This window comes from Halichoeres trimaculatus, unplaced genomic scaffold (genome assembly GCF_033239565.1).
Source record: "Halichoeres trimaculatus isolate MK-OKI-2021-1 unplaced genomic scaffold, fHalTri1.1 fHalTri1_scaffold_20, whole genome shotgun sequence".
Classification (NCBI taxonomy): Eukaryota; Metazoa; Chordata; class Actinopteri; order Labriformes; family Labridae; genus Halichoeres; species Halichoeres trimaculatus.
Window position 1 is genome coordinate 17378149 of NW_027437198.1, and position 25988 is coordinate 17404136.

At 41.6% G+C, this 25988-nt stretch overlaps 1 protein-coding gene across 2 annotated transcripts; it reads right to left on the reverse strand.

The window, feature by feature from the left end:
* On the reverse strand, window positions 1-24191 carry dock6 (dedicator of cytokinesis 6). Of its 2 annotated transcripts, none has more exons than XM_074696102.1 (50): window positions 24115-24191; window positions 23736-23957; window positions 21747-21828; window positions 20950-21128; window positions 20651-20719; window positions 20418-20544; window positions 19833-20045; window positions 19369-19454; window positions 19215-19281; window positions 18815-18964; window positions 18561-18641; window positions 18186-18342; window positions 17929-18059; window positions 17587-17680; window positions 17308-17470; window positions 13771-13888; window positions 12061-12131; window positions 11829-11967; window positions 11606-11707; window positions 11420-11506; window positions 11015-11246; window positions 10705-10869; window positions 10441-10610; window positions 9767-9868; window positions 8856-8951; window positions 8579-8719; window positions 7503-7616; window positions 7243-7413; window positions 7016-7155; window positions 6741-6910; window positions 6478-6629; window positions 6055-6237; window positions 5810-5936; window positions 5626-5710; window positions 5402-5498; window positions 5181-5315; window positions 4894-5046; window positions 4613-4771; window positions 4427-4527; window positions 3593-3785; window positions 3352-3495; window positions 3117-3248; window positions 3006-3020; window positions 2555-2680; window positions 2377-2466; window positions 2043-2279; window positions 1333-1476; window positions 1108-1214; window positions 838-1011; window positions 1-727 (listed from the first exon to the last, which is right to left on the reverse strand). In XM_074696102.1, exons 2-50 carry the CDS (start codon window positions 23783-23785, stop codon window positions 685-687), a joined length of 6264 nt encoding a protein of 2087 aa, XP_074552203.1. In that variant the 5' UTR covers window positions 23786-23957; window positions 24115-24191; the 3' UTR covers window positions 1-684. The 2 variants fall into 2 exon arrangements, with proteins under 2 accessions (XP_074552203.1, XP_074552202.1); XM_074696101.1 differs by having other exon boundaries at window positions 10441-10613.
* Between the last annotated feature and the right edge of the window lie 1797 nt (window positions 24192-25988).

Consider the following 25988-nt stretch of genomic DNA (forward strand, 5'->3'; position numbering starts at 1 on the left):
GCAGTTTAATAGAAGGCAGTAAAAAACCGTGGAAAATAAATAAAAAAAGTTCTAATTTGTAAAAAAGGAAAAAAAAAATCCAGCTTTGCAAAATATCAAAAATTCAGGAATTGAGTAGTTACAGTGTTAATGTGCTGACGTTTCTTTACAATAGTGCAATATAAAAGATACAGTGGTAGGAATAGTAATAGCTACAATGAATACAAATCTTCCACAACCAGTGTCCAACTCATGCATTTGGAGTGCTTTCTGTCAGCAGTTCAGGTTTGATCCAAAGGAGATCGTCACACTTTGAACAGATCTGAATGGGTGAGGGGGATGGCCTGGCGGAGGGCAGTGCTTCTGTCTAACATCTCATGTGACTGCAGTGCATTACAACAAAATTTCACAGTTTAAAAACACAGTTAAAGATCCCTTTCTGGAATATTCCACTTACTTTCTGCTACGTCCAGATTGAGGTTTGAGCTTGGACAGAATGATGTTCATATAACTAGGACAGGCGGATAGATGTGATAATGATGAAAAGGGAATGTCAGTTATTTGGTCTGTTGATAAGAAAAGAAGAAAACCTGGATCTTATTAAAGAAGGTCTGGCAGTGACGAACACAGAGGGAGAAATGTGTCAACTTGAAGCGTTTTTGGTGCTGTTCTTGTGCAGTTTGTTGCTGTCCAGTTTACTTAGCCTTAACAGTCCACTCTACGCAGACTGGACCTACTGTAGGAGTTTCTGTAAGACAGAGAAGATGAAGATAAAATTCACTTCAGGCCTTTTGTTTTTTTTCACAAAAAAAGAAGCAGTGGGTGTTGAAAGCAGCTTAGTGCGCTGTCTGAAGTTACCTTTGTGTTTGCGTTGTCTGAGCTGGCAGCGTCCTGTAGAGCTGGGGGATCTTGCGGTTGATAAGAGGACCCAGAGCTTCTTTAAGTTTATTGTAGTTCCTCTCCAGCTCTCTGTGGTACTCCTTCTGATCTGGTCCAATCAGGCTTTTGTTCTTCCTCAAGGCATCCTCACACCTGAATGTTGAAAAAGCGAGAAAACGCACAAAGAGTTAGGGTTTATATCAAATAGTTATGCTAGAGTTTGCATCTGGGTTTTAGGGGTTTCACTACCGTTTGGTGAAGTCTTTAAAGCATAGGCGAAGTTTGTTGTGATGGCGAAACAGCTTTGGATCAACAGGAATGTCTGAAAGGAAAACCTGTGCCACCTCAAGAGGGCCCTGTGGAAGACAGAAGGAATGATGATTTAAAAACTGAACCTGGACCTCCAGATGGGATGAGTATGCCTGAGAGATTTTTAGCTTTCACACTGAAAGCATAAAAAGTCTAAATCAGCACCTGGTTGACCGTGGTGCCCACACAGCCCTGCAGGACCATCTGCAGCATCTTTGAGTCTGCAGGGTCTTGGTTTGTGGCGAAGGCAAGCTCCTGAGTCTTCTTCTGCATGTCCTCAATTGCCACTTCCATGGGGACAAGAATGATCTACAAATCCAAAGAAAACAAAAAGTAGACAGGCTGTTTTATGCTTAATGCACAAACGTGAGGCACAGAAATGAGACACGTGGAATCAGCATGTGTGGCATGACGTGTGGCTTTTATACTTTTTGACACTCTGTGTGACATCCATTCCCAAGCTCCAGGGGGAGGTGTATCTCAAATGCACATCTACCTCAATACTAAACTAGTTGTTTACACTGTTGACAACTTTGTTTTTCGCCAGTTCCTCCTCTATGCCAAGTTTGGCCTCAATATCACACCAGAAATTGTTCATCACACAGTTATCCTGGTGATCTCTGTGTGATGAATCATGTAAATGCCAGGAGTTTTTGTACTTCTGACACTAGGAACTCCGGTTCTTCTGTGCATCCCTGCGCGGAAGTTAGAAATTTTCTGTGTGGAAATGACCGTGTGAGGGGGCAAGGCTGCTAAAATGACATCATTCATCTGCATGAAGCCACTTGAACCTCGCCGACACATCAAGCATAAACCAAGCTCAAATTTTTCCTGTAATGCACAGCTTTCTGAAGGCTGACTCATTTTTCACACACCTCTTCCTTGTGGATCACATTGATGCGTGTCTTGATGTACGGGAAGGCGTGAGATGTTGTCAGAATGGTCTTGCGCTTGTACTGCTCATTGAGGTCGCCATGAGCTCGGCCATCCAGTGTGAAGGGAGTGCAGTACATGAAGGTACGCAGGTTGTAATTCTTATCAAAGTAGGTGATCCTTTCCTTTAGCTCATAGGTGTCGAAGAAAGGTTCGACATATGTGATCTGGAGGTAGGCCTGAAGAGGAAGAAACACTCATCAGCTTATTTAATTATTTTTCTAAACTACATTATAATCCACATTGTGTCTACAGTATAACGATTGGTCATGTTACTTTGTTTGGATCCAGTTTGTTTTTGTCCACTGGGTTGGAGTCCTTTATAATTTCAACCACATCGTCCCCAAATCTCTCTGAGTAGAACTCCTGAGAGACAAAAACTAAAGCTTTAGACACAAACACACCTCAAAAATAATTTGAAGAAAGAAGTATCACAACTTTTCTGTTTACATGCCTCAAGTCTGTGGGAGATCTCAGCCAGTTTAGTGATCGATGGCTCCTTGTAGACGAACTCTTGTTCATCCAGGTCTCCAAAGCGGCAGCCGTAGAAACCAACTCGAAAGTAGGTCCCGAACATTCTCTGATCACTTTACATGAGATGAAAAATGAGAAATTTGAGCCAAACTGATCAGAAAACATGAAACAAGAGACAGAGATTACAAAATAAGGTGTACTTAGTGAAGGGCAAAATTCAAGGTTTGTGCTGCTGAGTTGCTAGCTTAATTCGAAATAATAGTCAGGCAGCTTCTTTCATATCTTCAAAATAATTATTGTATCACTCACCGTTAATCCATTCAAAGAAGAGGAGGAGAACAAGCAGGGAGAGAATACATGTCATTAAAACAAAATGACTACTGAACTTTAATAGGGAGGAATGTTATCTGTGTGATGAAGAAGCTGGTTACCTCCCATCCTGAACTCTGCAAAAGAAAAAAACAGATATTTGCTTCAGAACAAATCCAAAACATGACATCAGCAGTCCAGGTAAAAGCAGGAGGTTCAAACTGTCAACTCACCTGGTTGTAAACTTTGTTGAAGGCATCTTGTAGCTTCCCGTGGACAGTAGCTAGCTTTTTGAAGTCCCTGTTAGCTTCATGGATGGGCAGGAGAATCTTGTAAACTTCATTTATAGCCTCATACATAGCAGCCTGGGGTTAGGGGAGGACAGAAAGCAGTTTTTCACAAACCACCTGATCACTTCACATGTCTTCATGCATTGTATTTATATAAGTGGTAGACTGAGAGTGGTACCATGTTGAATGAGGCTGCTGCCTGCTCCAGGAGGCCAACCAGTCCAGACTCGCTGAAATACTTTCCAGCACAAATCCCCTCCTCCTCTGGAGACAGGATGTCATCGGAAACAGCTGACTCCTCCAGGACATTGGATGAAATATTCTAATGGGAAGCAGAGATGGCACAACAAATGTTTGATACTTATTTTCAACACTTGAGCTGTGACTAAGAAATACCTGATAAAATATTCTGCACTGACCTGGAAGGTGACACAACCGATTGGCAGGTAGCGACAATCCTCCAGCATGTTGAGGTATTCTGCCACAAGAGCTGCGCTGTGGACCAGACAGTGGGCAGCTTCAGCGTGGTTCCCTCGCTCGCTGTGTTTGCCTGCCATGTTCTGGAGCCACGTCAGGCGCAAGTCCGGTGAGTTCTGGTAGCCCTTTGCAATCCTGGAAAAAAACAGACATCAGAATTCTATTACCTATGCAAAGGAGGTTATGTATTTGGGGGAGTTTGTATGTTTGTTTGTTTGTTTGTGAACAACATAACTCAAAAAGTAACAAACTGATCTTGATGAAATTTTCAGGAAATGTTCAAAATGAAATAAGGAAGCATTGATTAAATTTTGGAGGTGATCCGGATCACCGTCTGTATCCAGGACTTTTTTTAAAGGACTCTTTATCATTGTTATATAGGGCTGTTTTCACCATATGTGTATATAACTCCACGATAAATGGTCGGATTGTTTTGAAAACAATAAAAGACACGGTCGCCATAATTTCTGACAGATGTAAAAGTACAATTCAGGTGCTAGCAATATTCTGGATACTAAGATCCAGAATATGAAATATGTACTGGGTCATCATCATTTTCAACACTGTCAGGTAACAAATTATCATAAAAACCTGCAACTAACACCAAATTGTAGCAGACAGTCTGATGAAACGGAGTATAACATTAAAGTAGGACTAAAGTGTTGCGTCACAATCACAATTTGCTTGGCGGAGATCTCTTCTCTCTAAGAGCTTTTCTAGTTTTTATTGTAAATGTTCTATCTATGTACTTCACCTGCAAGTAGACACCACAGTACCTGTACATCAGGTCGAGAAGCATCTCTGGATCCTGCTGGTGCTCCTTCATCTTGACAGTGTCAGTCAGAATCATGTGCAAGTTGAACACCAGATCCTGGACCTGTAGTTTTTAAAGTGAATCATTTACGCTTTTTTTTCTCTCCTTGCTACTCTTCATGGGTCTCTGTGAAAAGTCTGACACATACCTGCTCGGGGAAAGGCGTGTCACGCAGCTCCAGGTCCTCCTCAGCGTACGTTAGGATGGTCTTGAGTGAGTGACGAAGATGCTCCTCATTGAAGTTTTGTGACATTCCCACGAGGGATGAGAGGGACATTGTAACCTGCATCTTCACTCGTGCAAAGTTCTGGTTGCAGAGAATGAGAACAGGGTTTAACTCATAAGGTTGCTCCACCGTCACTGTTATCTGTCCCTTGCTAAACCACAACACAACCACCAAAACACAGAAGACCTAAGACCTAGACTTACATTTCCAATCTCAAAGTTCTGCCTCATGAGCAGATACAGGGACGCAGAGGCGTGACTTCTGACAGAACCAACACTACTGCTGCAGTGACGTAGAAGGCGCAGGCACAGGTCGGCACAAAGCTCTGTGTCCTCTTCAAACAGCATCTCAGGAAACTGGTACACAAGAAAGACTCTCTCACATTATATACTCAAATACATTCAGCTGCATTACTGTGGATGGATCATCAAATAGACAACTTAATACAACAAAATCCTTTAACTATAACAAAAATGTTGTATTTCTGTACCTTGAAGACCAAAGCTCTTTGTGTAGTGAAGCAGTGCTGCAGAAAGAGGGCGCTCTGGTTCCCTGCCATGCTGTGCAACAGCACTCTCAGAACTCCACCCAGAACACTTTCCTTAAGCTCCGACGCCACCACAGTCTGAAAGAAGCATACACATTACACACCCAAGATGGACACTAATGTGTGAGAACATCCCATGGAGGAAGTCATTTTGTTTTCTTCACCTTGACAACAATTTCCAGTGTGTCCAGTACAATCAGGGAAGCTTCAGTAGCTAAGTTTCCATCCACCACTGACTCCTGCTCCATCTCAGCCTTAGTCCTGTGGGAAGTATCATGAGCATCACTTGTTTAAATGTAATATACCATACTTGAGCTTTCAGTTTTTGCACACATAAAGTTAAGCACAATAAAAAAACACCCTCCTCAGCCTAAAGTGATGAGCTTACTTGTCGACTCTGTCTGTATTCTGCCTCCAGTGAGTGACGTTTTTCCTCCATCTCACATTCTCCTGGCTGCCATATGGACTTCTCTCTGGAAAAGACAAATTAAAATGTTGAGGAAGTCACAATTACCATGATTAAAAATAATTGTACATACACAGGCATGTTAGTTTTCTTCCAGGCTTCTCACCTCTGTGGCGGCGGACCATCTCCTGACGAGCCCCAATGGTTCCAAGAATGGCCTCCTCCAGTCGTGCTTTCATGTCCTGAGACTTTTTAAAGGTTAAGCTGTTGATCCTCTCTAAAGCTTTCTTCCCCTGTGAACATTATCAACAATCAGAGGGAAAAGAAAAAAATATTAAGGAATATGAATAAAAAAAAAACTTTGGAAAGGCAAAATGAAAGATGATAGAAGCGAGCAGAAGTGGTTTCTACCTTGTACTCAAAACAAGAGACACAGAGATGCAGCAGATCCAGCAGCCGGTTGATCTGCAGCACAGACAAATCAGACAACCAGCGCTCCACGAGGCCAGCATCTGCGTTCTTCAACACCCACAGGAAGCACACCAACAGGGTCCGACTGCACTCTGCAGACAGAGAACTGGACTGACGCCCAGCCTGGTGAAGACAAACATACAAACACGACAGGTGCTTTTTTAATGTACCTCAGTGCTAAATGAGTGAGATCACAGTCAGCTATGTGCTAAGAGAAGCAGTTATAGCTGTTAAAAAAAGAGACTGATTTCTGATTGTTTGCACACAGAGTGACTGTGGGACAAACTCCCACACAGGCACATCTGTGACCTGTCAATCTTTGAGGCTTGAGGGAACAGCCTGACCTCTGCTGCTATCACTCACCACTGTGGGCAGAGTGAACGAGTTGGCTTTGGCGTGCGGTAGAGGGGAGCCAGCGATTGCCATAGCAACAGACTGACTGATAATGTTGCCACTGTCTGGGTCAGCATCGTCGGCGTGGGCTGAGGCATGGCGGACCCTCGCAGGCGAGGAGTCTACAAAGAAATAAGAACATGCTCTCAGGTGCAATAACTCTGGAGAGAAGCTCAAACATGTGTAGGAGGATGATACATAAACAAGTCAAGTTGCAAGTGTGTTACGCTAACCGGAAAAGTCGTGGAGCTGATGCAAGGTTTCCATGACGATGGGAAGCAAGGGAAGGTAAAGCTGGGCGATGTGGGCTCTGACCTGCGGGTCTGTGTAGCGGGGGTCTGCATCATGGCTGCAGAGCAGGGAGTGAACGGCACTTATGGCCTTTTTATGAAGAAAGAAAACGCTGTGGGTGCAAAAGAAGCATTCACAAGGGTCAGTTTATGCCATCTTACTGCAAATCCAAACTCCAGCACACTGAAAGATGGTAATGTATGTAATTTATGCCAACCCTTCTCCATTAGGGTCAAGGATGAGTGAGAGCTCTGTGAGCAGCAGGCCTGACAGGAAGTGCTGCTGCCTGAAAGGGACGGAGAGCTCAAACATAGTGGCCACACCCTGGTCCTGCACCATGCTGGAAAAAGCTGAACTCTGTGGATACATGACAAACGAAGAAACGTGAAGATTAAATGGAGGACACAAAATGATCTGAATATTAAAATGTGTTGTGTAGGTTACCTGTGAGGTGGTGGAGGAGGTGGAGGGAGAAGGAGAGGCTGGAGGACTGAGAGTGGAGCATGGCAGATTGAGCACAACGTAGTGCTCATGGCTGCAGACGATGCGTGTAAAATCCATCCTCAGCGCGCTCAGGGAGCTGGGGTTCTGTGCTGTATGAAGCTTGTTAGCAATCTGTTGAACACACACATTTATTTGAGATGGTGTACTTGTTTTTTAATGAGAATTTAGTGTTCGACAAAGCAACAGGGATCAACTGGTACCTGTTTGTAATATGTGCGGAGCAGGTTGAATACAAAGCCCCGGTCCATGAGAGATAACAGGTCATTGAGGAAGAAGGCCAGACTGCTGTTCAGCCTTTCCACAAGCTCTACGTCCTGACAGAGAGGAAGAGTGGGAGAATAAGCACAACTCAAACAGAGCAACTTTCTGTTTGGATTAGAAACTATCCACTCAAAGTTTGTTATCTTTTATCAGTCCTCGCTCTGTTAGTTGAAACGTAAACCAACTTTCGGCACATTCATCTAAGGCAGGGGTAGGCAACCAAGGGCACAGGTGCCATCGCTGGCACGTGACGCCATTTATGTTGGCACACAGAGAACAACAGTGAGGCAGAGGACAGAATTAATGAATGAAGTAAATAATAAAGTAATTGTATTGTGTTCTATTTAACACTTCACAAGAAATTGAGCACACAATATGTTTTTTTTTCGTCAAAATTTAAAAAATAACTTTAAATAATAAATTCAAATTGTGACGTTACAAGTGCTTGAATGTGTCCTGCAATTGCGTCACCACAAATCTCTTGGGAGATCAGTCTGCTAGCTCACAATCGCATCCATTTCACAGTGTGGCAGGCAAAAAAACATGCTCCAGTTGTTCTTTCCAACATAGTTGTACAAGGTAGTATGGATTCATTGCAAGAGATGGCTGGAGATCAAGGGATATGCTGTGAAAGTGTGGTATGTTAGGACATCAAGTGCGCAGCAACTTTTTGGGACCAAACACGAAAAAAACTTCAGAGATGCATTGAATTGGAGTCAGTAAAAATAGCGTTTGTAAAGTATGCCCAACAAAGCAACACATTCAAATGTTCTGTACTGTTAACAACCAGGCAACAGAAGGAAGTTATACCATTTCTCACTGCGTAGCAACACATGGAAAACCCATTCACTGACAAGGAATTCATAAAAGACTGTCTTATAAATTGTCGATGACTTTATGAGAGAGGAAGTATCAGCTCTTTGGGAATGAGAGTATTTTTAATTGGCACAAGTCAGGGAAAAGGTTGCCTACCCCTAATCTAAGGGATGCTTGTGTTGCTTTACATTTTATGTACCTTGTGGTATCGACTGGCAATATCTGCACTGATGGCACACACGAGTGCAGCAATGTCGTCCACAAAGCGATCCGGGAAACGCTGACGCCTTGGAGTGTCTAGTTTGGAGGTCAGGAATAAATGATGAGCCATGCTCTTTGTCTGAAAGAAAGAAAAAAACACTCTGTGAAAAGCTGCACACTCGACCAAAGTAACACTGCAGGTTTCATTCAGCGTCTTGACGTTTGTCTTTTTAAAAATGCTGTGAAATTAAGTGTTAATTCCCAGACACACTTACCATAAGCTGGAAGAAAAACCAGGCCTGCTGCAGCGCTGCTTCTCTCACTGTGCTGGTGCTGACCACCCACTGCAGCGCCAGCTCTTCATGGAGCAGCTACACAGGGACCAACAGGGAGAAGAGTTAACCTAACATTACAGTTGCAGGAGCAGTTTCAAATCCTGCTAGGATAAACATTACGCACGCTGGATTTGTTTTCACAAAACTAAAAAAGATCTCAAGTTTGCTGGTTGTTCATCCCCTTGTGGGCGTAAAACATCCTTATATAAAATAATCTTCCGTGACATAACTGATGAAGTGATAGTCTATGAATTTAACACATTTCGTTGTACCTCTCCCAGTAGAAATGCCAATGACTCAACATCATATTTTCACACCAACGTACAAAAAAAACAACAGTAAAAATGTCACAAATGGTGATGAATGTTAATGACACACAGTTAGTTTTAAAAGGACATCATGATGGGTCTATGATGCCACTTCAACAGTATGTAACAGTGGACGTCACTTTTACCTTCTTAGTAATCTGCCTTGTGGGGACAGAAAACAAGGCCACGCTGTCCAGGTAGGCAGACATGCGATTGCAGCTGTGGTCGTGTGCCTGACATGAGGTGATGGTGGCGTGAACAGAAATGAGGACAAAATGAGGTGAAAATGAGTGAGTGGAAATGGATGAGTGGCTAGAGGACTCTTTGTAAACTCGGAGGTGGAAGGCTGGAAGGAAACCTGACATGCACCAGGCAGAAGACGACACGCGGCTGAATGTGCGGCAGTGAAAGGATGGATTGTCAGAGACGTGGCGTAAAAAGGTGTGATGGGTTAGAGGAGTGAGAAAGTAATGATCCACACTAGATGATCAAGAGGTGAGGAAGAGGAGGAGGAGGACAAGAGGGCGGAGGGGGATTGGGCACCTGCTTGAGGTCACAGCTGGAGTTGGGATTCCGTCGTAGGACAGATCTTGAGCCGCCAGGAGCATAAGCAGAGTTTACCCAGGAGTGGGAGCGGTCAATGCCCTGCCATGAGCCACCAGAAACACACACAAACACAAACACAACCACACAAAGGCCACAAGAGGCAAGGGCACAGTGAGTAGGGAAAGTAATCACCACAGGAAGAATTATTTTAAGATATCTGGGAAAAAGGAAGTAAGAAAGAAGGGAGAACACAGTGAAGCTTGGATCAGCACAGACATCAGGAGAAGAAAGCATAAAGGAACGGCTACTGAACAGTATGAAGCATAAGGAACAGAGACACAAAGCACAATGCTTTATTTAGCAGCAGTTTTTACCTGGTGGTGTTCAAAACAGTTAAGTTTAACAAGAAGGGATTCATTGTTGAACAACAAGAACATTAATGATTGAATAAATTAAAATCACACACCATTTAGAAATTTAATAGTTACCAATTTTCTAACTTGTGAAAAATACTTTTGGGAACTTGGGACCAGGACACATAAAATAAAGGTCATGAACTCTTTAACTGAAAAAAAGGTGTTTATCTACTTTGAAGGAACTTGGGAGACTTTAAGACTAAAACTTACACCGAATACAGAAAAAATGAATCTTAAAAAACAGGGGTATGTCACCTTGCTCCCGATGATCCTCTGCACCTCCTCATCAGGAGAAACTGGTGTGCTTGCCAGGTCGGGATTTGAGTTGCTGATACTCTTAGAGCGTGCCAGATGCAAGCTGCTCGGGCGGGCTGTTGCTCTTGACAAGGTGGCATACTGCATCGGCATCTCATAAGACTGCCCAGCTTCTTATGGAAGTGCAAACAGAGAAATGTCACACTCTCAACATTCACACTAACTATCAATCAAATGATAACTGACTGCAGTTTGGTGACTCACCTGTCGGTGGCGGTGCTGGCTCTGCAGTTGGCAAGCGGAAGCAGTAGTGGATGTAGGACGCAAGTAGGTTGTTGCGGCCATGCTGGTCCTGATTGCCTTCCAAGTTCTTGTGGATCTGGTTGACAAGTAGGGCCATGGCTTCAAAGGAGGTCCTGCCTAGATTCACTGTAGATAAACAGAGAGTTAAAGCTGCATTAGACAGACTTTAATCATCGTTTCTCAAATAAACATTAACAGTAGGTATTCATTATCATTACAAAGTTATTCAAAGTAAGTTTATTTTGCCTTTGCTAATCACTGTCTCACTCACCAATTTGTCCTGCAATGACTGGTGGGTAGACAATGAGCTGAATGAGCTTGTTGAGCAGCTGATGCAGGAACCTGACACAAGTGTCCAGCAGAGCCCCCCTCAGCGCTGCCATGCTCGCCTTCAGCTCCCCCTCCATGTTTGCTTCAGAGATGATGACATCCTTCAGGCGGAAGGGGAAGGAGTACTCCTCCAGAACATACACCAGAGTGAAGAACTTGTCCAGATGAGGGTCCTAGAGTTGTCACAGATGAAATTCCAAGTGTCAGATTTAACAAAAAATACTAGCAGTAGTTGTAGTTTTATGTTCATGATGATTAACAGAAGTAATTTCCAGTAAGAAACCCTTAACCTAAGTTAAAGTTGAAGAAAAGGTTGAAACCATAGTATAAAAACATGTTTGTGTACCTGAGTGTGCACTGAGGAGACCGCTGTCACCTCGACATTGAACACCCCTTTGTGATTGTCCACCCACTTCATACCTGGGAGCTGAACCTGTCAGAGTGACATTCAACAGATTTAACACGCAGTCACACCTCAAAGTGGAAGGTAATGGCAGGAAAACTGATATCCACAGTGTCTCTTCACACTTACGTCAGGGGTGAGCACAGAGTAGCTCGGGGGAGGCTTTTCCACCGAGACAGGCAGACTGAAGGAGCCGGTGCGCAGTCGGCCATGTTGCATCAGTGGGATCCACTACAATCAGACAGAGACACGCGATCTCTTATCGATGTCAGGACAACAGAAGCAGCGATCAAACAGAAAAAGTGTGTAGGTGGGTGTATGAAACGTGTGCCAGCTGAAGGTTTAAACTCACAGTGTAGCCCACAGGGGTCTCCAGAGGAGTGTTCTGTTTGGGCTGGCAGCTGATGTGATAGAAGGTGAACAGCAGATGGTGGTTGTCTGTTAGATTGGCGGGAATCTTCATCTTCATCTCCTCATAGAACTCAGGAGACCTGTTGAGTAAGAGTTCAAGATAATATTTAGAGGTGGAAAGAGGAAAGACAGATGGGCTCTAGTGGAAGGGAAACAGGGTCGGCGAGGCTTACTTGTTGTGATAAATGACAGGGGTGTATGCGTCTCTCGTGAACTCAGCACAACTCGACTTCCCGAAGATGACCTGTTGGAACAGTATACTGCATGAATAAAATGATTTATGGCCAAGAAGAGGAGGTGAGTTGATGTAATCAACGACTCAGTCGTTCATTCAGAGGATTTAAAAACCAAATGATTTTTTGTAGAATTTTTCATTTGGATGAGGAACAGGCAAATATGTAAAAATGAGATCATTTTAAGATCACAAAAGGTCCCCACAGTGCCTTTGATATAAACACTTTAATATCCATCGGAGCAACGGCACCAAGGTTAAAATAGTTTTGGATTTGTCATTATAGTTTAGTTATAGTTAGTTTTGACATTTTTTTTTCCATTACAGTTTAGTTTTTATTAGTTTAAGAGCGGGCATTCTGGTTTTTATTGAGTTTTCATTTTTGCAACAAGGCTTAGTTTCAGTTTAGTTTTAGTTTTTTCATACCTTATTAACCAGGTGCCAGATTCAAAAAGGTCAGTTATTATTGGATATTTTGCAACACAGTTTATTGTCCAGTTCAACATAGTGCTCACTGCTCAGTCAATGCTGATACTGAACTGTTGGCTGCTGCCTTAAACACAAGAGTATAATAAAAACTTAATAAAAAAAATATAAACATACATTATATAAAATAATGTTAACATGAATTAAATAAAAATAATAAAAACATAAATTATATAAAACAATATAATATGAGCTTTAATAATTAGAAACTTGGACTCTGTATCAATAAAGTCAGACTCACATGAAATTAAACTATTACAGATGCTCTGATTCATTGCTCCACTACGTTTCGTCACAGCACAGTGCACAGCCAGTCAGTGCAGTAAACAAGCACGTCCCAGTACGTCGCTGTGATGGTGCCATACAGTGCTGACAACTGCCGAAAACTGTCGTAAAATTGGTTGGAAAGATGTGTCGGATTAATTTAAATCCTAAAGGCTATAAATATTCTCAAAAACTATAACTAAGATCATTTTGTCTTTAATTTTAGTTAGTTTTGTGAACACAAGATACAGTTTTAGTTTACTTATCGTTGTTTTCTTTTCTAGTTTTTATTAGTTTGCGTTAACTGCAATGTATTTTAAATTTTTGTTTTCGTTTTTAGTTTCGTTTTAGTTAACTATTATAACCTTGAACGGCACTCCCATTTTACAAGTACTCTCTAAATGGCTGTAATTCCTTAATCATTTGGGCTAGCTAAAAAATTCAATAGCTCCATAAAGAAGAAAAGGAAAGCTTTACAGCCATATCCAGAGTATTACGGTACTGCGTAAGAATCAACGTGCAACAATGTTCCAATCACAGGCAATAATTGATGCAAGCTGTTACAAACTCTTCACTCTTCAACTACACTGGCTTGTGGGGAAAAAAAAAGAGAAGATGGTTTTCCCAGCATAATATAACAAAAAAGATCCAGGTGGCCCGATTTACACTAAAAAGGCTGAAATAAACAGTGAGGTTACACAGGAGCAATTTGCTGTAGCTCTCTAAATCTCACCTGACTTTCTCTCTGGAGTAAAAAAAAAAAGACCTCTCTGGAAAAGTTCTCTCTCCCATGAAAGGCATATAGCATTTCATTGCCTCAAGCACTTCTTTGTAACTGAAATTTCACTTTCCTGAGAGCATCACAGACACATCACCTCATTATCCGTTGGCAGTGACTCACCGGCAAGGCTTGACTGGGATCCTCTCCTGCCATGAACTGAACCTTCACAGCTATGTTCCTCACAGAGCCCTGACGGCTGCTGAAGTTCAGACTTTGAGGGTAAACATAAAGCAGGTTTCTGAGAGGAGAAAAGATGCAGGACAAAAAATGAGAAATAGAGCAAGATGACTAGCTAAAAGTGAAGTCATGAAACAGCTTGTGATTGAGGTTTTACAACACAATTTAAGCAGCTTGTGTTTTCAACATTAACAGTATTCTACTTCATTCTTCAAGACTCAGTTTTGGCAACCTACAAAGGCATAAACTGTTTGTATTCCTACCAAAAAAAAGAGATAAGAGTGTCATGTGCGCACATGGAGAGAGTGTGTCCCAGAATTGGCTTTACTTTGTTACATTAGCTTCCATCCAAGGCAAACATTCAGGGTTACAGTTGGTCATATTCTGGAACAGCTGATCAGGAGACCATGACACAGCGCAGAGTCACCCGATCACAATTACTTTAAGATGCCAAAACACAATATGTTCCTTGTGCTGCTCAAACTCTGTCTGTGTAAAAGAGTGCTCAATGCATCCGTATGTGTGTCACATTTGTTTGTGACCTACATGACAAAACAGTACCTCAGGGGTTAAACATCAAGGTAAGGTCACTGAGAGTGAAGGCCACGGACAAGACCTGTGATCGAACCACAGCTTAGCTAATGTTTTACTATGGTGTTGCATGTACATATCCAATATAAGGCGGTCCAACCACACTGGAAATCTGTCATCTTCTGGGTTTTTTCTGATGATGCTACTCTACCCAGCTGTGAGGGGACACATGCAGCTGTTTCAACCTAATTTGTGAGACTTCACATCAAATATTTTTGCAGTTGAACTGCTGGAAGAAAAACACCAAGTTTGTACGACTAAGGGAGACAGATTACAAGGCTGCTGACAGTGACTGTTGTGATGAAGATGTTCTGGAGTGTGTGTCTGCTCTGTTTCGCTGGAGCTCTGAGAGCAGTCCAAGCAGGTCCACTAAGGAACAATGGGAAGATAGAAGAACTGGCTGCACCAGAGGAGGAAGTCAGAGTGCTTATGTTTGGTGTGTTACAGTTTGGAGAATCCCTGAATCATGTCTACGAGACCACAGAGACAAAGATAGCTAAGATAAGCCAGACTCTGAGGAGCCATGGAGAGACTCTGCAAAAGCTGGGGAGGCAGACTGAGGAGGCGGCAGAGGTGGAGAAGCAGATGAAGGAAGTGATACACTTGCTACAGGTAAGAAAACACAGAAGTATGTAAATAATAAATTCCACATTTGCTGTGAATGGTTGTGTTTTGATTCAAGAGACAACTGCTGAGGATTACAATCAATTGCAGAACTAAAAGCAGGAACATGCAGAAGCACAGCCAAGTATCTAAAATCCCCATCAGAGCAAACGTCTGTGTTTATCAGCCTTCAGCTCGACAGACCAAACAAAGCAGCTCTTTGCTGTTTAAAAAATGCTTCTGAAGAAAACAAGACATGAACTGTTTTTGCTTTAACATCTTTAAAAAGAGACTCCTTATGCTAGATTATCTCTCAAGAGCCATACACCCCATCTGATAACCAAAAAATGTTTTGATAATGTACATGGATGAAATTATCCCAGAGTGAGGGTTTCATTGTGAAGCTTCATAGTGCACTGCCAGCTGCACCAGGCTCTTTGTCGGGAAAAGAGGATAACACGGACAGATGCTCTTTTGACAGGCCCAGATGGCCATGCAGCAGGCTGAGACCAAGAAGACCAACGACTGGCTGGCTAATATAGAGCAGGAAGAGGTGGAGCTGAAGACAAAGGTGGAGAAGTTGGAGATGCACATCAAAAACTCTGTACCCACAAACGTTAAAGAGCTGAAGGTACATGAAAGATGTTCAGACAGAGGACGCACATTTCATTTAGCTGTCACAGCAGTTTCAGCTTCTAACTGATAAAAATATGAAGGTTTGAAAAATGTAAACAGTCCTGTGTTTTAGGTGCGAGCAGATGAGATGACCAGCGTCCTGAAAGGTTTACAACATTTGACAGAGTTCCAAAAAGAGACCATTGCAACTCAGAATGAGAAACTCTCCACACTCTTTCAGATGGTGAGTCAACTTGTTGTTTTTAACTTTTAAGATTTTATTTTAATCTATTTACACAGTTTTGTTTTGTTTTTTTCCAGAGTGACACGCCTGTTTAAATTCCACCGTGGCCTCTCAGACGACCCTGAATTACAGCTGATCAGCTATCTACATCACCACTGTGTGACATCACTGCACTCCTCTCCACTTCTGCAAGAAATCTACCTTATTCTATTTTATTGCTGCAGTTTTTGTATGAAAATGTTGTTCATTTGTACTGGATTGCATCGCTGTTGTGGCCTTCAGAAAACCAGTTTATCTTCTTTTGTCTTTACCTGTTTATTATTTACTTTAAAGGTTTTAAATTATATTAAAATGTAAAAACACTGTCTTGTGTTATTTGCTAGTACGTACACAGAGGGAACTCAGTTTTTTCATTATGAATGTTTTCCAGAAATGTTTATAAAACTGCTCTGGAACTGACAATTCAGTACCTGCTGTATTTTTTCACTGATCTTCCTTCTATAGAGAGAAGGTAGAATAGCTCTCAAATGAACGTCACCATCTGTGTGCGACAAGGTTAAAATAGTTTTGGATTTGTCATTATAGTTTAGTTTTAGTTAGTTTTGACATTTTTTTCCATAACAGTTTAGTTTTAATTAGTTTTAGAGCGGACATTCTAGTTTTTATTTAGTTTTCATTTTTGCAACAAGGCTTAGTTTTAGTTTTTTCATACCTTATTAACCAGGTGCAGGATTCAAAAAGGTCAGAGTAAATATTTTGTAATAGTTTATTTTCCAGTTCAACACAGTGCTCACTGCTCAGTCAATGCTGATACTGAACTGTTGGCTGCTGCCTTAAACACTAGAAAATAATATAAACTTAATTTAAAAATATAAACGTACATAATATAACTAATGTTAACATGAATGAAATAAAAATAATAAAAACATAAATTAAATAAAACAATATAATATGAGCTTTAATAGTTAGAAACTTCTACTCTGTAACAATAAAGTCAGACTCACATGAAATTAAACTATTACAGATGCTCTGATTCATTGCTCCTCTACGTTTTGTCGCAGCACAAATCACAGCCAATCAGTGCAGTAAACAAGCACATCACAGTTTGTCTCTGTGATGCTGCTGTACGGCGCTGAAAACTGCCAAAAGCTGACATAAAATTGGTTGGGAAAATATGTCAGATTAGTTTAAATCCTAAAGGCTATTAATATTGTCAAAAACTTTAAGGAAGGACATTTTGTCTTTAATTTTGGTTAATTTCAATTAGTTTTGTGAACACAAGATACAGCTTTAGTTTACATATCGTTTTTGTTTTCTTTTCTAGTTTTTATTAGTTTGAGTTAACTGTAATGTATTTTAAATTTTAGTTTTCCTTTTTAGTATCGTTTTAGTAAACTATTATAACCTTGGTGTGCGTGAACACTCACCTGTAGGTGGTGTGAGGTGTGTACACGTAGCGAGCAGGAAACTCAAGTACGTCTTTGGTCGGACGAACACGCAGGTCTGGATATGGCTTCACGTGTAGCAGCTCTGGTGACAAACAGTAATGAGGCGAGTCTGGAGCTGGAGAGATGTCGATTTTCAACTGGGCTAAGGGACGAAGAGACAAAGAAAAGGATGCTCAAAATAGAAAAATAGAAAAATAGAAGCCACAAATCAACTGGATAAGTTCATACGAAAGCTTAAACTACTACATGAACATTTACCTGTGACAGGCCTCAGTCGCCGCAGAACGGAGGATGGTCTGCGCATATCTGCCAGGAACTTGTAGAGATCCTCATCACTTAGTCTGTCGCCCTCCTGCAGGAACACAGACAGAACAAAGGAGCGTGAATCACAAAAGTTATAATGAAAACATTTTTCGAATAGCAGACACTACAGCACATTGATAATCAAGCTCTGAAGTTGTGATAAAGCAAACTGAAAGTTGAAATCTGATCTTAACCCACAATCAGTCAAAAAACCACAAAGGTGACTTTCTTTTTTTTGAAGCAGATATGTAGGTAGAATTATTAGTTAAATTAACAAAAGGCCTCATAGATTCTGACCTGTTTGAAGAAGTTGGTGACGGTCAATGTTGCAGGACGGAAAGTTGCAAAGTTACACATGTCATCCCCAACACTCATCCGCTCAAACCCCTTTTTCTTTCTCTCATTCCATGTCCCATGACCCTTGCGCTCTGAGAGGAGGTGAAATCAATATTAGACAGGCATGTCTGGGAATGTTATTTTTGCACTGCTTTTGTCACTATAGATAGCTGAGGACTATCTCATTATGCATGTTTGCATATATATGTCCTCATTACCGGAGTCTGAGTCAGGGTCTGAGCGGTCCAGGCCTCCCACACTGCTGACAATGTTAAGAAGGTGAATGGCTGTCCAAGCAAAGGGCATGCGAAAACGCCCAAGACGACTACATGACTGCTCGGCCTGCAGACGCAGCTTCTCCAGCTTCTCTTTGTGCTGCAGAAAGGAAAAAAGTAGACTAGATATGATTACATAAGGTAAAAGAGAAAGACAGGCTAAAAGGTTCCAGATGAACCCAGTGATTGGTAAATATTGCAGCTTTCCAGACAGGTTGGGAAATGCTTTGGACTAGACAGTAAAGGGGTCTCGTGTGCATGCTGGTTATTGGCCCATCATGTTGCAACAGTTCAAAACCCTTTTTTTGGATCCCTTACCTTAGTGGAATCAGATTCTTTCATGACCATGTAGGGTTCACAGCATTCTCCAATGTCTCCCTGCTGCAGGACTTTCTCAAGCTGTAATACAGTCAAAATATTTTTCATATATTGAAGCACTTGTGTTGTGTTACTTTACTTCATGTTAACATTGGTTCAACTTTAAGATGCACCTGAAAATGACTGAGCTCCCAGTAAGAGTGATTTCACACAAAGTTTACAAATTCTGTGTATTAAAGCGTAGTGTTCTGTACCTTGATGACCAAGAAGATGTCAGCCGAAGGGTATGTGATGGAGAAAATTGCTGAACGGGCCATTGTAGAGATGGCTGTGTGAGGCGTGTGGGGTTTAAGCAATGTTTTCATCTGATCTGAGTTCAGGTCAAAGTAGAAATTCTCAGAGATCTGAAAAGAGAAGAGAAGATTAAGATAAGCGGGAAACAATAGAGGGAGGAGAAGGAAACATGATAATGGAAATGCACGTCGAGGGATCTTAATTCGGTTTTGACTCGATGATCTCAGCAGCAAGACCACTAAGAGCTTTCTGAGACAACGGAGATTGAATTAGTTGAGCATGAGCTCAGCATTAAGTGAGTGTCCATACAGTAAAAGTCAGAGGAAGAAAACTCACCCCCTGTCTAAAACAATAACATACCTTCTTCTTTTCTTTGACATCATAAAGGGCAAGTGTCCCAAATATTGGCTCAATCTCTATTTCAAACCTGAAAAGACAGCATTATGGGTATTTCCAGGCTGAAAGAGTGTGTGCACATAGAAACTTCAGCTGTTGTACTTCAAATGTTACTCACTTCAGAGACAGACACTTCACCATGATCCTTTGGCCACAGTGTTCTTTGGGTACTTCAGTGACAGAGCATCTCTCCACAGCCTCATCCTGCCACACAGACAACACAGCCATGTACTACACACACACAAACTCACATAACATTTACACAGATGCCATGGAAACGTTGCCACAAAGGAAGAGACGGTGTGTACTCAGATTTAAAGAAAGACAGATTGAGAAGCACAAAGGAGAGAAAGGAAACAGTCTGGTAACTGGCTGGGTTTGCAGACATTATGGACGGTCACTTGACGGGAACGGTCAATAAAGTTACTGAGCTGAACAAATGGCAACTTTGTTAGCCAATACTCAAGTCTCTTCCTCAGCATGTTTAGGACTCATTCTTAAAATGTAGCAGTAACACTAGCTTTAGTTTTGTGAAACAGAGCCAGGGCTTACTTCAAAGAACAGAAATTATCAATGACAAACCTCATCAGGAGGAGGGTACAGACCCAGTAGGTCTGTGTGGCGCCCCTGTAGCCGAGCCTCCGTATTGCGGTGGTCCATGTCTTCTGCAGCTGTTCGTTCCAGCACAGACGGCAGGAGAGCATCTGGGGACGAGTTCTTAAGGTCAAAGATACTGGAGGCCCAGCTTCCCCGAGGAGTCTCATCCAGACTGACAGAGCGCCGCTTTGCGTCATCCTGAGGCAAGTGAGGAAGTGAGGAAGAGGGTTGAGATCATGTGTTTTTACCTTTAATCTTAGATGTGACCTTATGAGCTCACAGCAGTTGTTTTTGAAATGTAAGGAGAACAATATGCTACAGATATCAGATGCATTAGACGCGATATATATGTGTAATGAATAATGGATAAAGTTTATCTATATACCATTACTCATCTCTGAGATCAGCTTCACCGTCTGACACTTTTCTTAATTTCTTTGTCCAGATAATGTATTATGGTCGTTCAAACAACATTTATAAGCTTTCAAACCACAATGGATAAACTGTAAGTGGATCAATATAATGTGTCAAGTGAACCCGAAGTGACCCTCAGGTTGAGACATCAGCTACCTGGTCGTCCTGCCGCTCAGCAGCAGCAGCCTCATCCAGTTCAAAGGTTTGTTTGACAAGCCCGCGCTGCCTCTCCCTCTGTCGCTCTGAGTTATGAGGGGTACACATGGTGCTGTAGCGCTGATATCTTTAAGAAAATTTAAAAAATCGTCAGCCATGTTTGCTGTGAAATGGAGAAAATGTTGCTCATGAAGAATGTTCATTTAACATGTACCACAGCTGATACCACTTACTTTCTCTGAATGATGAGCCAGTCATCAGTGTAGACAGCCAGGGCATCCCGCACTCTAGGATCCAGTGAGCTGCGTAGTAAACACACAACACATGAATAATTAAGCTTGCATACATGTAATATGCATGTCCATTCAGTGTCACAAAGACAAAGGCTTTGTTCCTATTTGTGTCCATGTTAACTGCAGTTAATTAGTTATCTTTCCTTCTGTGTGAGGGGTAATGTGAGGACTAAACGAGGATGAGTGTGTCTGTGTGTTACAGTGTAAGGGTTGTGTTGTTCATCTGCAGCTTGACTCACTCCTCTTCCTCAGGCAATGGGGGCTCCAGTGTGACACACTCTTTATCCTGGTGGAGGAGCTCCAGGTCATCCTGAGGGAACTCCATTAGCTGTCTGAGAGGGCCGGGCTCCACCCCGGGAGCATGACTGCTCACATACTCTTCAAAGTCCACAGGCTCAACCACCTCCGTCAAGGGCAACTGTCAATCAGCATTAAACAATTATGTATCGATATCTACAACCCAGTTGAATCCAATGTGATCAGCATGATGAGTACACAGTACAGGAAATCAAAGAGACAGGATGCCATTAGTAAGAGCAGACAGGAGACATAAAACATCAATAATTCAAAACAAAAGCAATGGATGTAAAGGAAAACAAAAAAGGTGTTTATTCAAAATATTTCAATACTCATTCCTCAGCTTTACTATAAAGTTTAATCTGAACGTCTTTAAAGAAAGGTTTATGTTTAGCTCATCAGTAAACTACAAAATAAAAACTGCTCTTCAGGCTCCTGTAATATGCCCACCATCGTCTTTTAAATGTAAAAACAAATATTTCCCAAGAAAATAATCTAATATGCAACCCACCTTTAGTTTTGCTGAGGATGCAGCTTAACAGAAACATACCCTGATGTCAACAGACATGGGTGAGCAGTGACAGGTGTATCACATTTCAAAAAGTCTCTTTTCACGCCCGTACATTCCTTGGATTGTCTTCATTAACCTCATTAGGTTACACCCTTGAATATATAAATTAGCTAGCTGGATTATTGAACTTCCTTTCTTATAAGAAAGTTTGAACTTATGGTGACTCACCGGATGGTGTGGCCGTTTCTTGGTCAGCTGTGGAGAGCCATAGTCTCTGGAAACTTGTTTTCTGACCTCTGCAGCAACCGTCCTGAGCATGATATGAAAAAAAGAGAAAAAGAAGAAGTGCACATAAGAACAAATTTACATACACAGAAAAGTTGTAAAACACGAATGGTTCAAAGATACAATATCAATTTTGAGTTGAGTTACACTGAAGCAAGGATCAAAAAAGTTGTTGAACCTGCAAGAAACTGAATGATTTTACAAGAGAAATCGGTAAACCTTTCACTCTGCTTATTTTCATTTTAGACTCTTTGCTAAAGTCCTGGATAAATGTTCAGTTTCCCAAAGCTTAGCTTCTAAATCTAAGAGGTTTCAGCTTCTGGTACTAATGCTAATGCTGAAGGTCAGCAGCTGTTTCAAACTGGGACTGTAGAAGATCTCACGGAGAGGTGGCGAGCTGGCTTCTGGGAGCAGGCACAGAGCCAGAGTTCTGTCCGTGGCCTCTATGGACTAACGGCAAGTGGGAGGCTTAAAGAGAGACAAAGTGGGGAAAAAAGAAAAACAATCTCTCACAGAGACAGCAAGCAGCTGCTGCCCCAGAACCACAGAATGACTCTGTCTTTCTTTCATATACACAGCTGCAACGACTTTGTCACTTACAGTACCATGGCTGCAAAGATTACATGGCTTTAATTCATACTTTCACGCAAACAGGAACAATGACCCCTGTTTCCAAAATGTAAACTCTTCAACTTTACTGAATGGTTTCAAAACAGCTTTTCACATCCATTTACACTTTCTATAAGTATTATCCTCAACATGTTTGGGGAGCTCTTTTCCAGCTCTTTGCACCTCAATCTGAGACAGGAAAAAGGAAAGCTATCGACTGCAGAGGGTAGTGGCCAGAACACCCTTTCCCACCCTTTCCTGCATCCGGCACTGAACAATAGTCTAAGGAGAGGAATGACGGGACTTGGGGGAATGATGTGGGGGTCTTTTCAATGGAGTAAATATCTCTACATGATGATATTTTTAATCAACAGGCATGTCATCAAAAAGTACACCACTGATTAAAAACAGAGTAAGCTCTGTAAGTCTAAAATATTCAAAAACCATTTAGGAGGTGACTTTATTTCAATTTTTCACTTGTGAAAAACCCATCATTCTGTGTGATTATTCCACAAGCTTATGGACATACTTAAGTACTTTGTGGCACATGCATGGCTTAAATATGTCAAACTAAAACTATAAATACATATTCTCAACAAACTGGGCGTTGTGATGCAAAAAAACAGCTTTTAACAAAATTAACATTGGGTAGAAATCTAGTTATTACAAGATCTGCTGTAGTAAACAGGAGATACTTGCTGTAATTATTTCTACACCTCAGTATGTAACTAATAAATCAAATGTACATGCATTCCCCAAGTATCACAGTGTATGAGCATATTCATACACTAGTTTATGAGTCCATGCAATGCACATACAGAGTAACCTTTTTAAGAAGAGGGAAAACCAGTTTACAACATGTGGAAACAGGTTGCTACAACAATGCTGCGAGGCGTTCACACGGTACAAGAACAAAACAGCTTGATGAATATCACATGTTACACATTTTAAGACTTTTCACCATTGCTACTACTATTAAGCGACATACTTTAGCCGTTAGATAAACGCTCAGCCTGTCATTGTTATCCCGAAGTAGCTAAAATCATTGCCTATCACAATGCGCTCGCGACATTACGACAACATACGTTAAAAGATAAGATAATGGATTCTTCAAGGTGTGTAATGTGAATGAAAATGGTACAAAGTAATTAAGAAACTCTTATTTAATTCCAGAGGTGTACAGCAGGATTTAAACCGACTAATATTTGGTCACTAACACCTTACAAATCCTAGCATGCTGCGGCTATAAACCGTCTGTCCAGCAGGTCACTCTCGCGCAGCACAACTGTAGCTGTTAAACGATAACTTCTGCTCAGGTCTTACCGGTTGATTTTATGAGCAAACGCCCTCCTCTCGCTCGCTGTGGATGTCATTTCGTGTCCCCATGTAAAGAGGCGCTTCAAAGTCAAACTGAAAATATTACTCTCCTTCTCTACTTCGGTTTGTCCCGACTTCTTGTGTTGGGCTGCGGACTCCTTCAGACCGCTTCCTTCTCAACGCCGGACTGTGCATGGATCCCTCCTTGATCCTCCTAGCGGCTGGGAGCTGAAACGAAGCCATCAGCGTCAAGGTAGTCTGCGGCACAAACGGTAACATCCGTGTGTTTCAAAATAAAACATAAACTACTTGATTTAAACTATTTTAATCATGGTTCAAGAAGTGAATTAACATTAATATACACCAATATTAACATTAATATTACCTTCTAATTAATTAAGGTGTTGCATCTTGAGAGACGGACTGATTTCTTTCATGAAGAAGTGACGTACAGTCTTTGTGTACTTCCGGTTCCATTGTCTCTTCAGTATTAGTAGCTACATCACCATCTGTGCACGCTGAAACCTCACCTGACCGGTTTACAGCAACCTGATAAGGGCGCATATCCACCTCAGTCGATGTTTCAGAGGTTTCATTTCAGTTTAAAATTTAGGAAGTAGGACAAAAGATTTATTTCCACAACGTCATGCGTACGCATACGTTTTTTTCTGTATTTATAATCTTTTTTTTTTTTTTTTTTTTTTTTACAGCAGGACTGAGACAGTCATGACAAAACAGTAGCATCATTTTTTATTTTATTCTATTTTTATCAAAGATTAGCAGAGCCTGATATGTCTTCCCCTAACTGCAGTTCACGGGGTCCAAATCTGCCTCATCTAGTGTCCCGTAGGGGAAGAAATGCGCACAATAGCAGCACCAAGAGGGCTGCACGCACAAATTCATGTCCACACAGTGCATTATATTGGGACTTCACCAGCAGGTGGGGCTGTTTACCATGATTGTAAAAGAAAGAAAGCCTTGCCTCTTCAGCGATTGTTTAAGATGCAGTCCTCAAACTTGACCTCTAAAAGGATATGAATAAAAACAACTGCTCTGTTTACTGGCCTTTTGCCTCACAGTGACCGAGGATCATAAAAGAAAGTCAAGTGGTGAAGAGAAACATCACAGATTTTAATGATGAGATACCAAAGTATTTACAGGATTCTTTCAGGTGGGTGAACAAATATGTGTAAGGCCTTTTCTCAGTCTCCTTGAATCTTGAAGGAATATTAACTAAAGCTATCTAATGGAGAAGTTATCAGTCTGTTGAAATGACATGTGTACACTCCTACCCCTCTGCCTGCACTCTATGTCCCCATACATCAATGAAGAATTAATATAGCAATGCTCACTACTGCATCCCCCCACTCCCCCTGCTGCTCAGTCCTTCTACCCCACAGTCGTCTTATTCAGCACCATGGAGAGCTGCTGCAGGTACTTGGGTTTTTCACTGTGAGATGGCTGATGAATGGCTTGTATTGTATAGAAAGGATGTGAAAAATGGAGAGGATAGATGGAGGTAAAAGCTAACCTTGCATGACAGAAACTGGGCTGTTTTTGAGCAAGGACAGACATCTCAGGGGTATGTGTTCATGCATGGAGCAGCAGAGAGAGCAGCATTAGAGCTCACAGCAGGCACAAGTCTGCGGCTCATAAATGCTGCTAATGAAAATAAATGAATCCATCTACACCATGCACCGGCACGCTTCTATTACAATAAAAAAAAATAAAAATAATCTTTCTTTCTTTCTCTGCTGCCCTGAGGTTCAGCAAATTCTAATTTATTGTGCAATGGTGCTTACCATAATTGATTGTTTTCATAATAAAATATGATAAATGACTCCCCATGGCATTAGTAAGCAAATAAATCTCACATCAGTAAAGCTCTCCAGGTGCAATTTTTGCCTTTAAGTATATAAAATTAACCATTTAAGTATATATCTATCCATTCAGTAAATATACTGTTTGTTTGTGTGCTGCCTCAGTGTCTCCATATAGTAAGAAAACCTTCTTACTTTAAGGGGACTGAAGCTCTCCCTGCTTTATCCCTCTGTCCACACCTTCCCTGCCTTTCTGTTCATCGAAGGCTTTCAATTCCTAGATCGGCACTATTGTTTGGGCGCCCAGCCCCCATGGCAGTGAGAGCCCCCACCACCACCACCACCACCACCACCATCACTGCTGTGTTACCAAAGAACAAAAGAGAGAGTGTCAGACACCACCCACTAGATCTCTTTCACACCAGAGCCCCCACCTCAG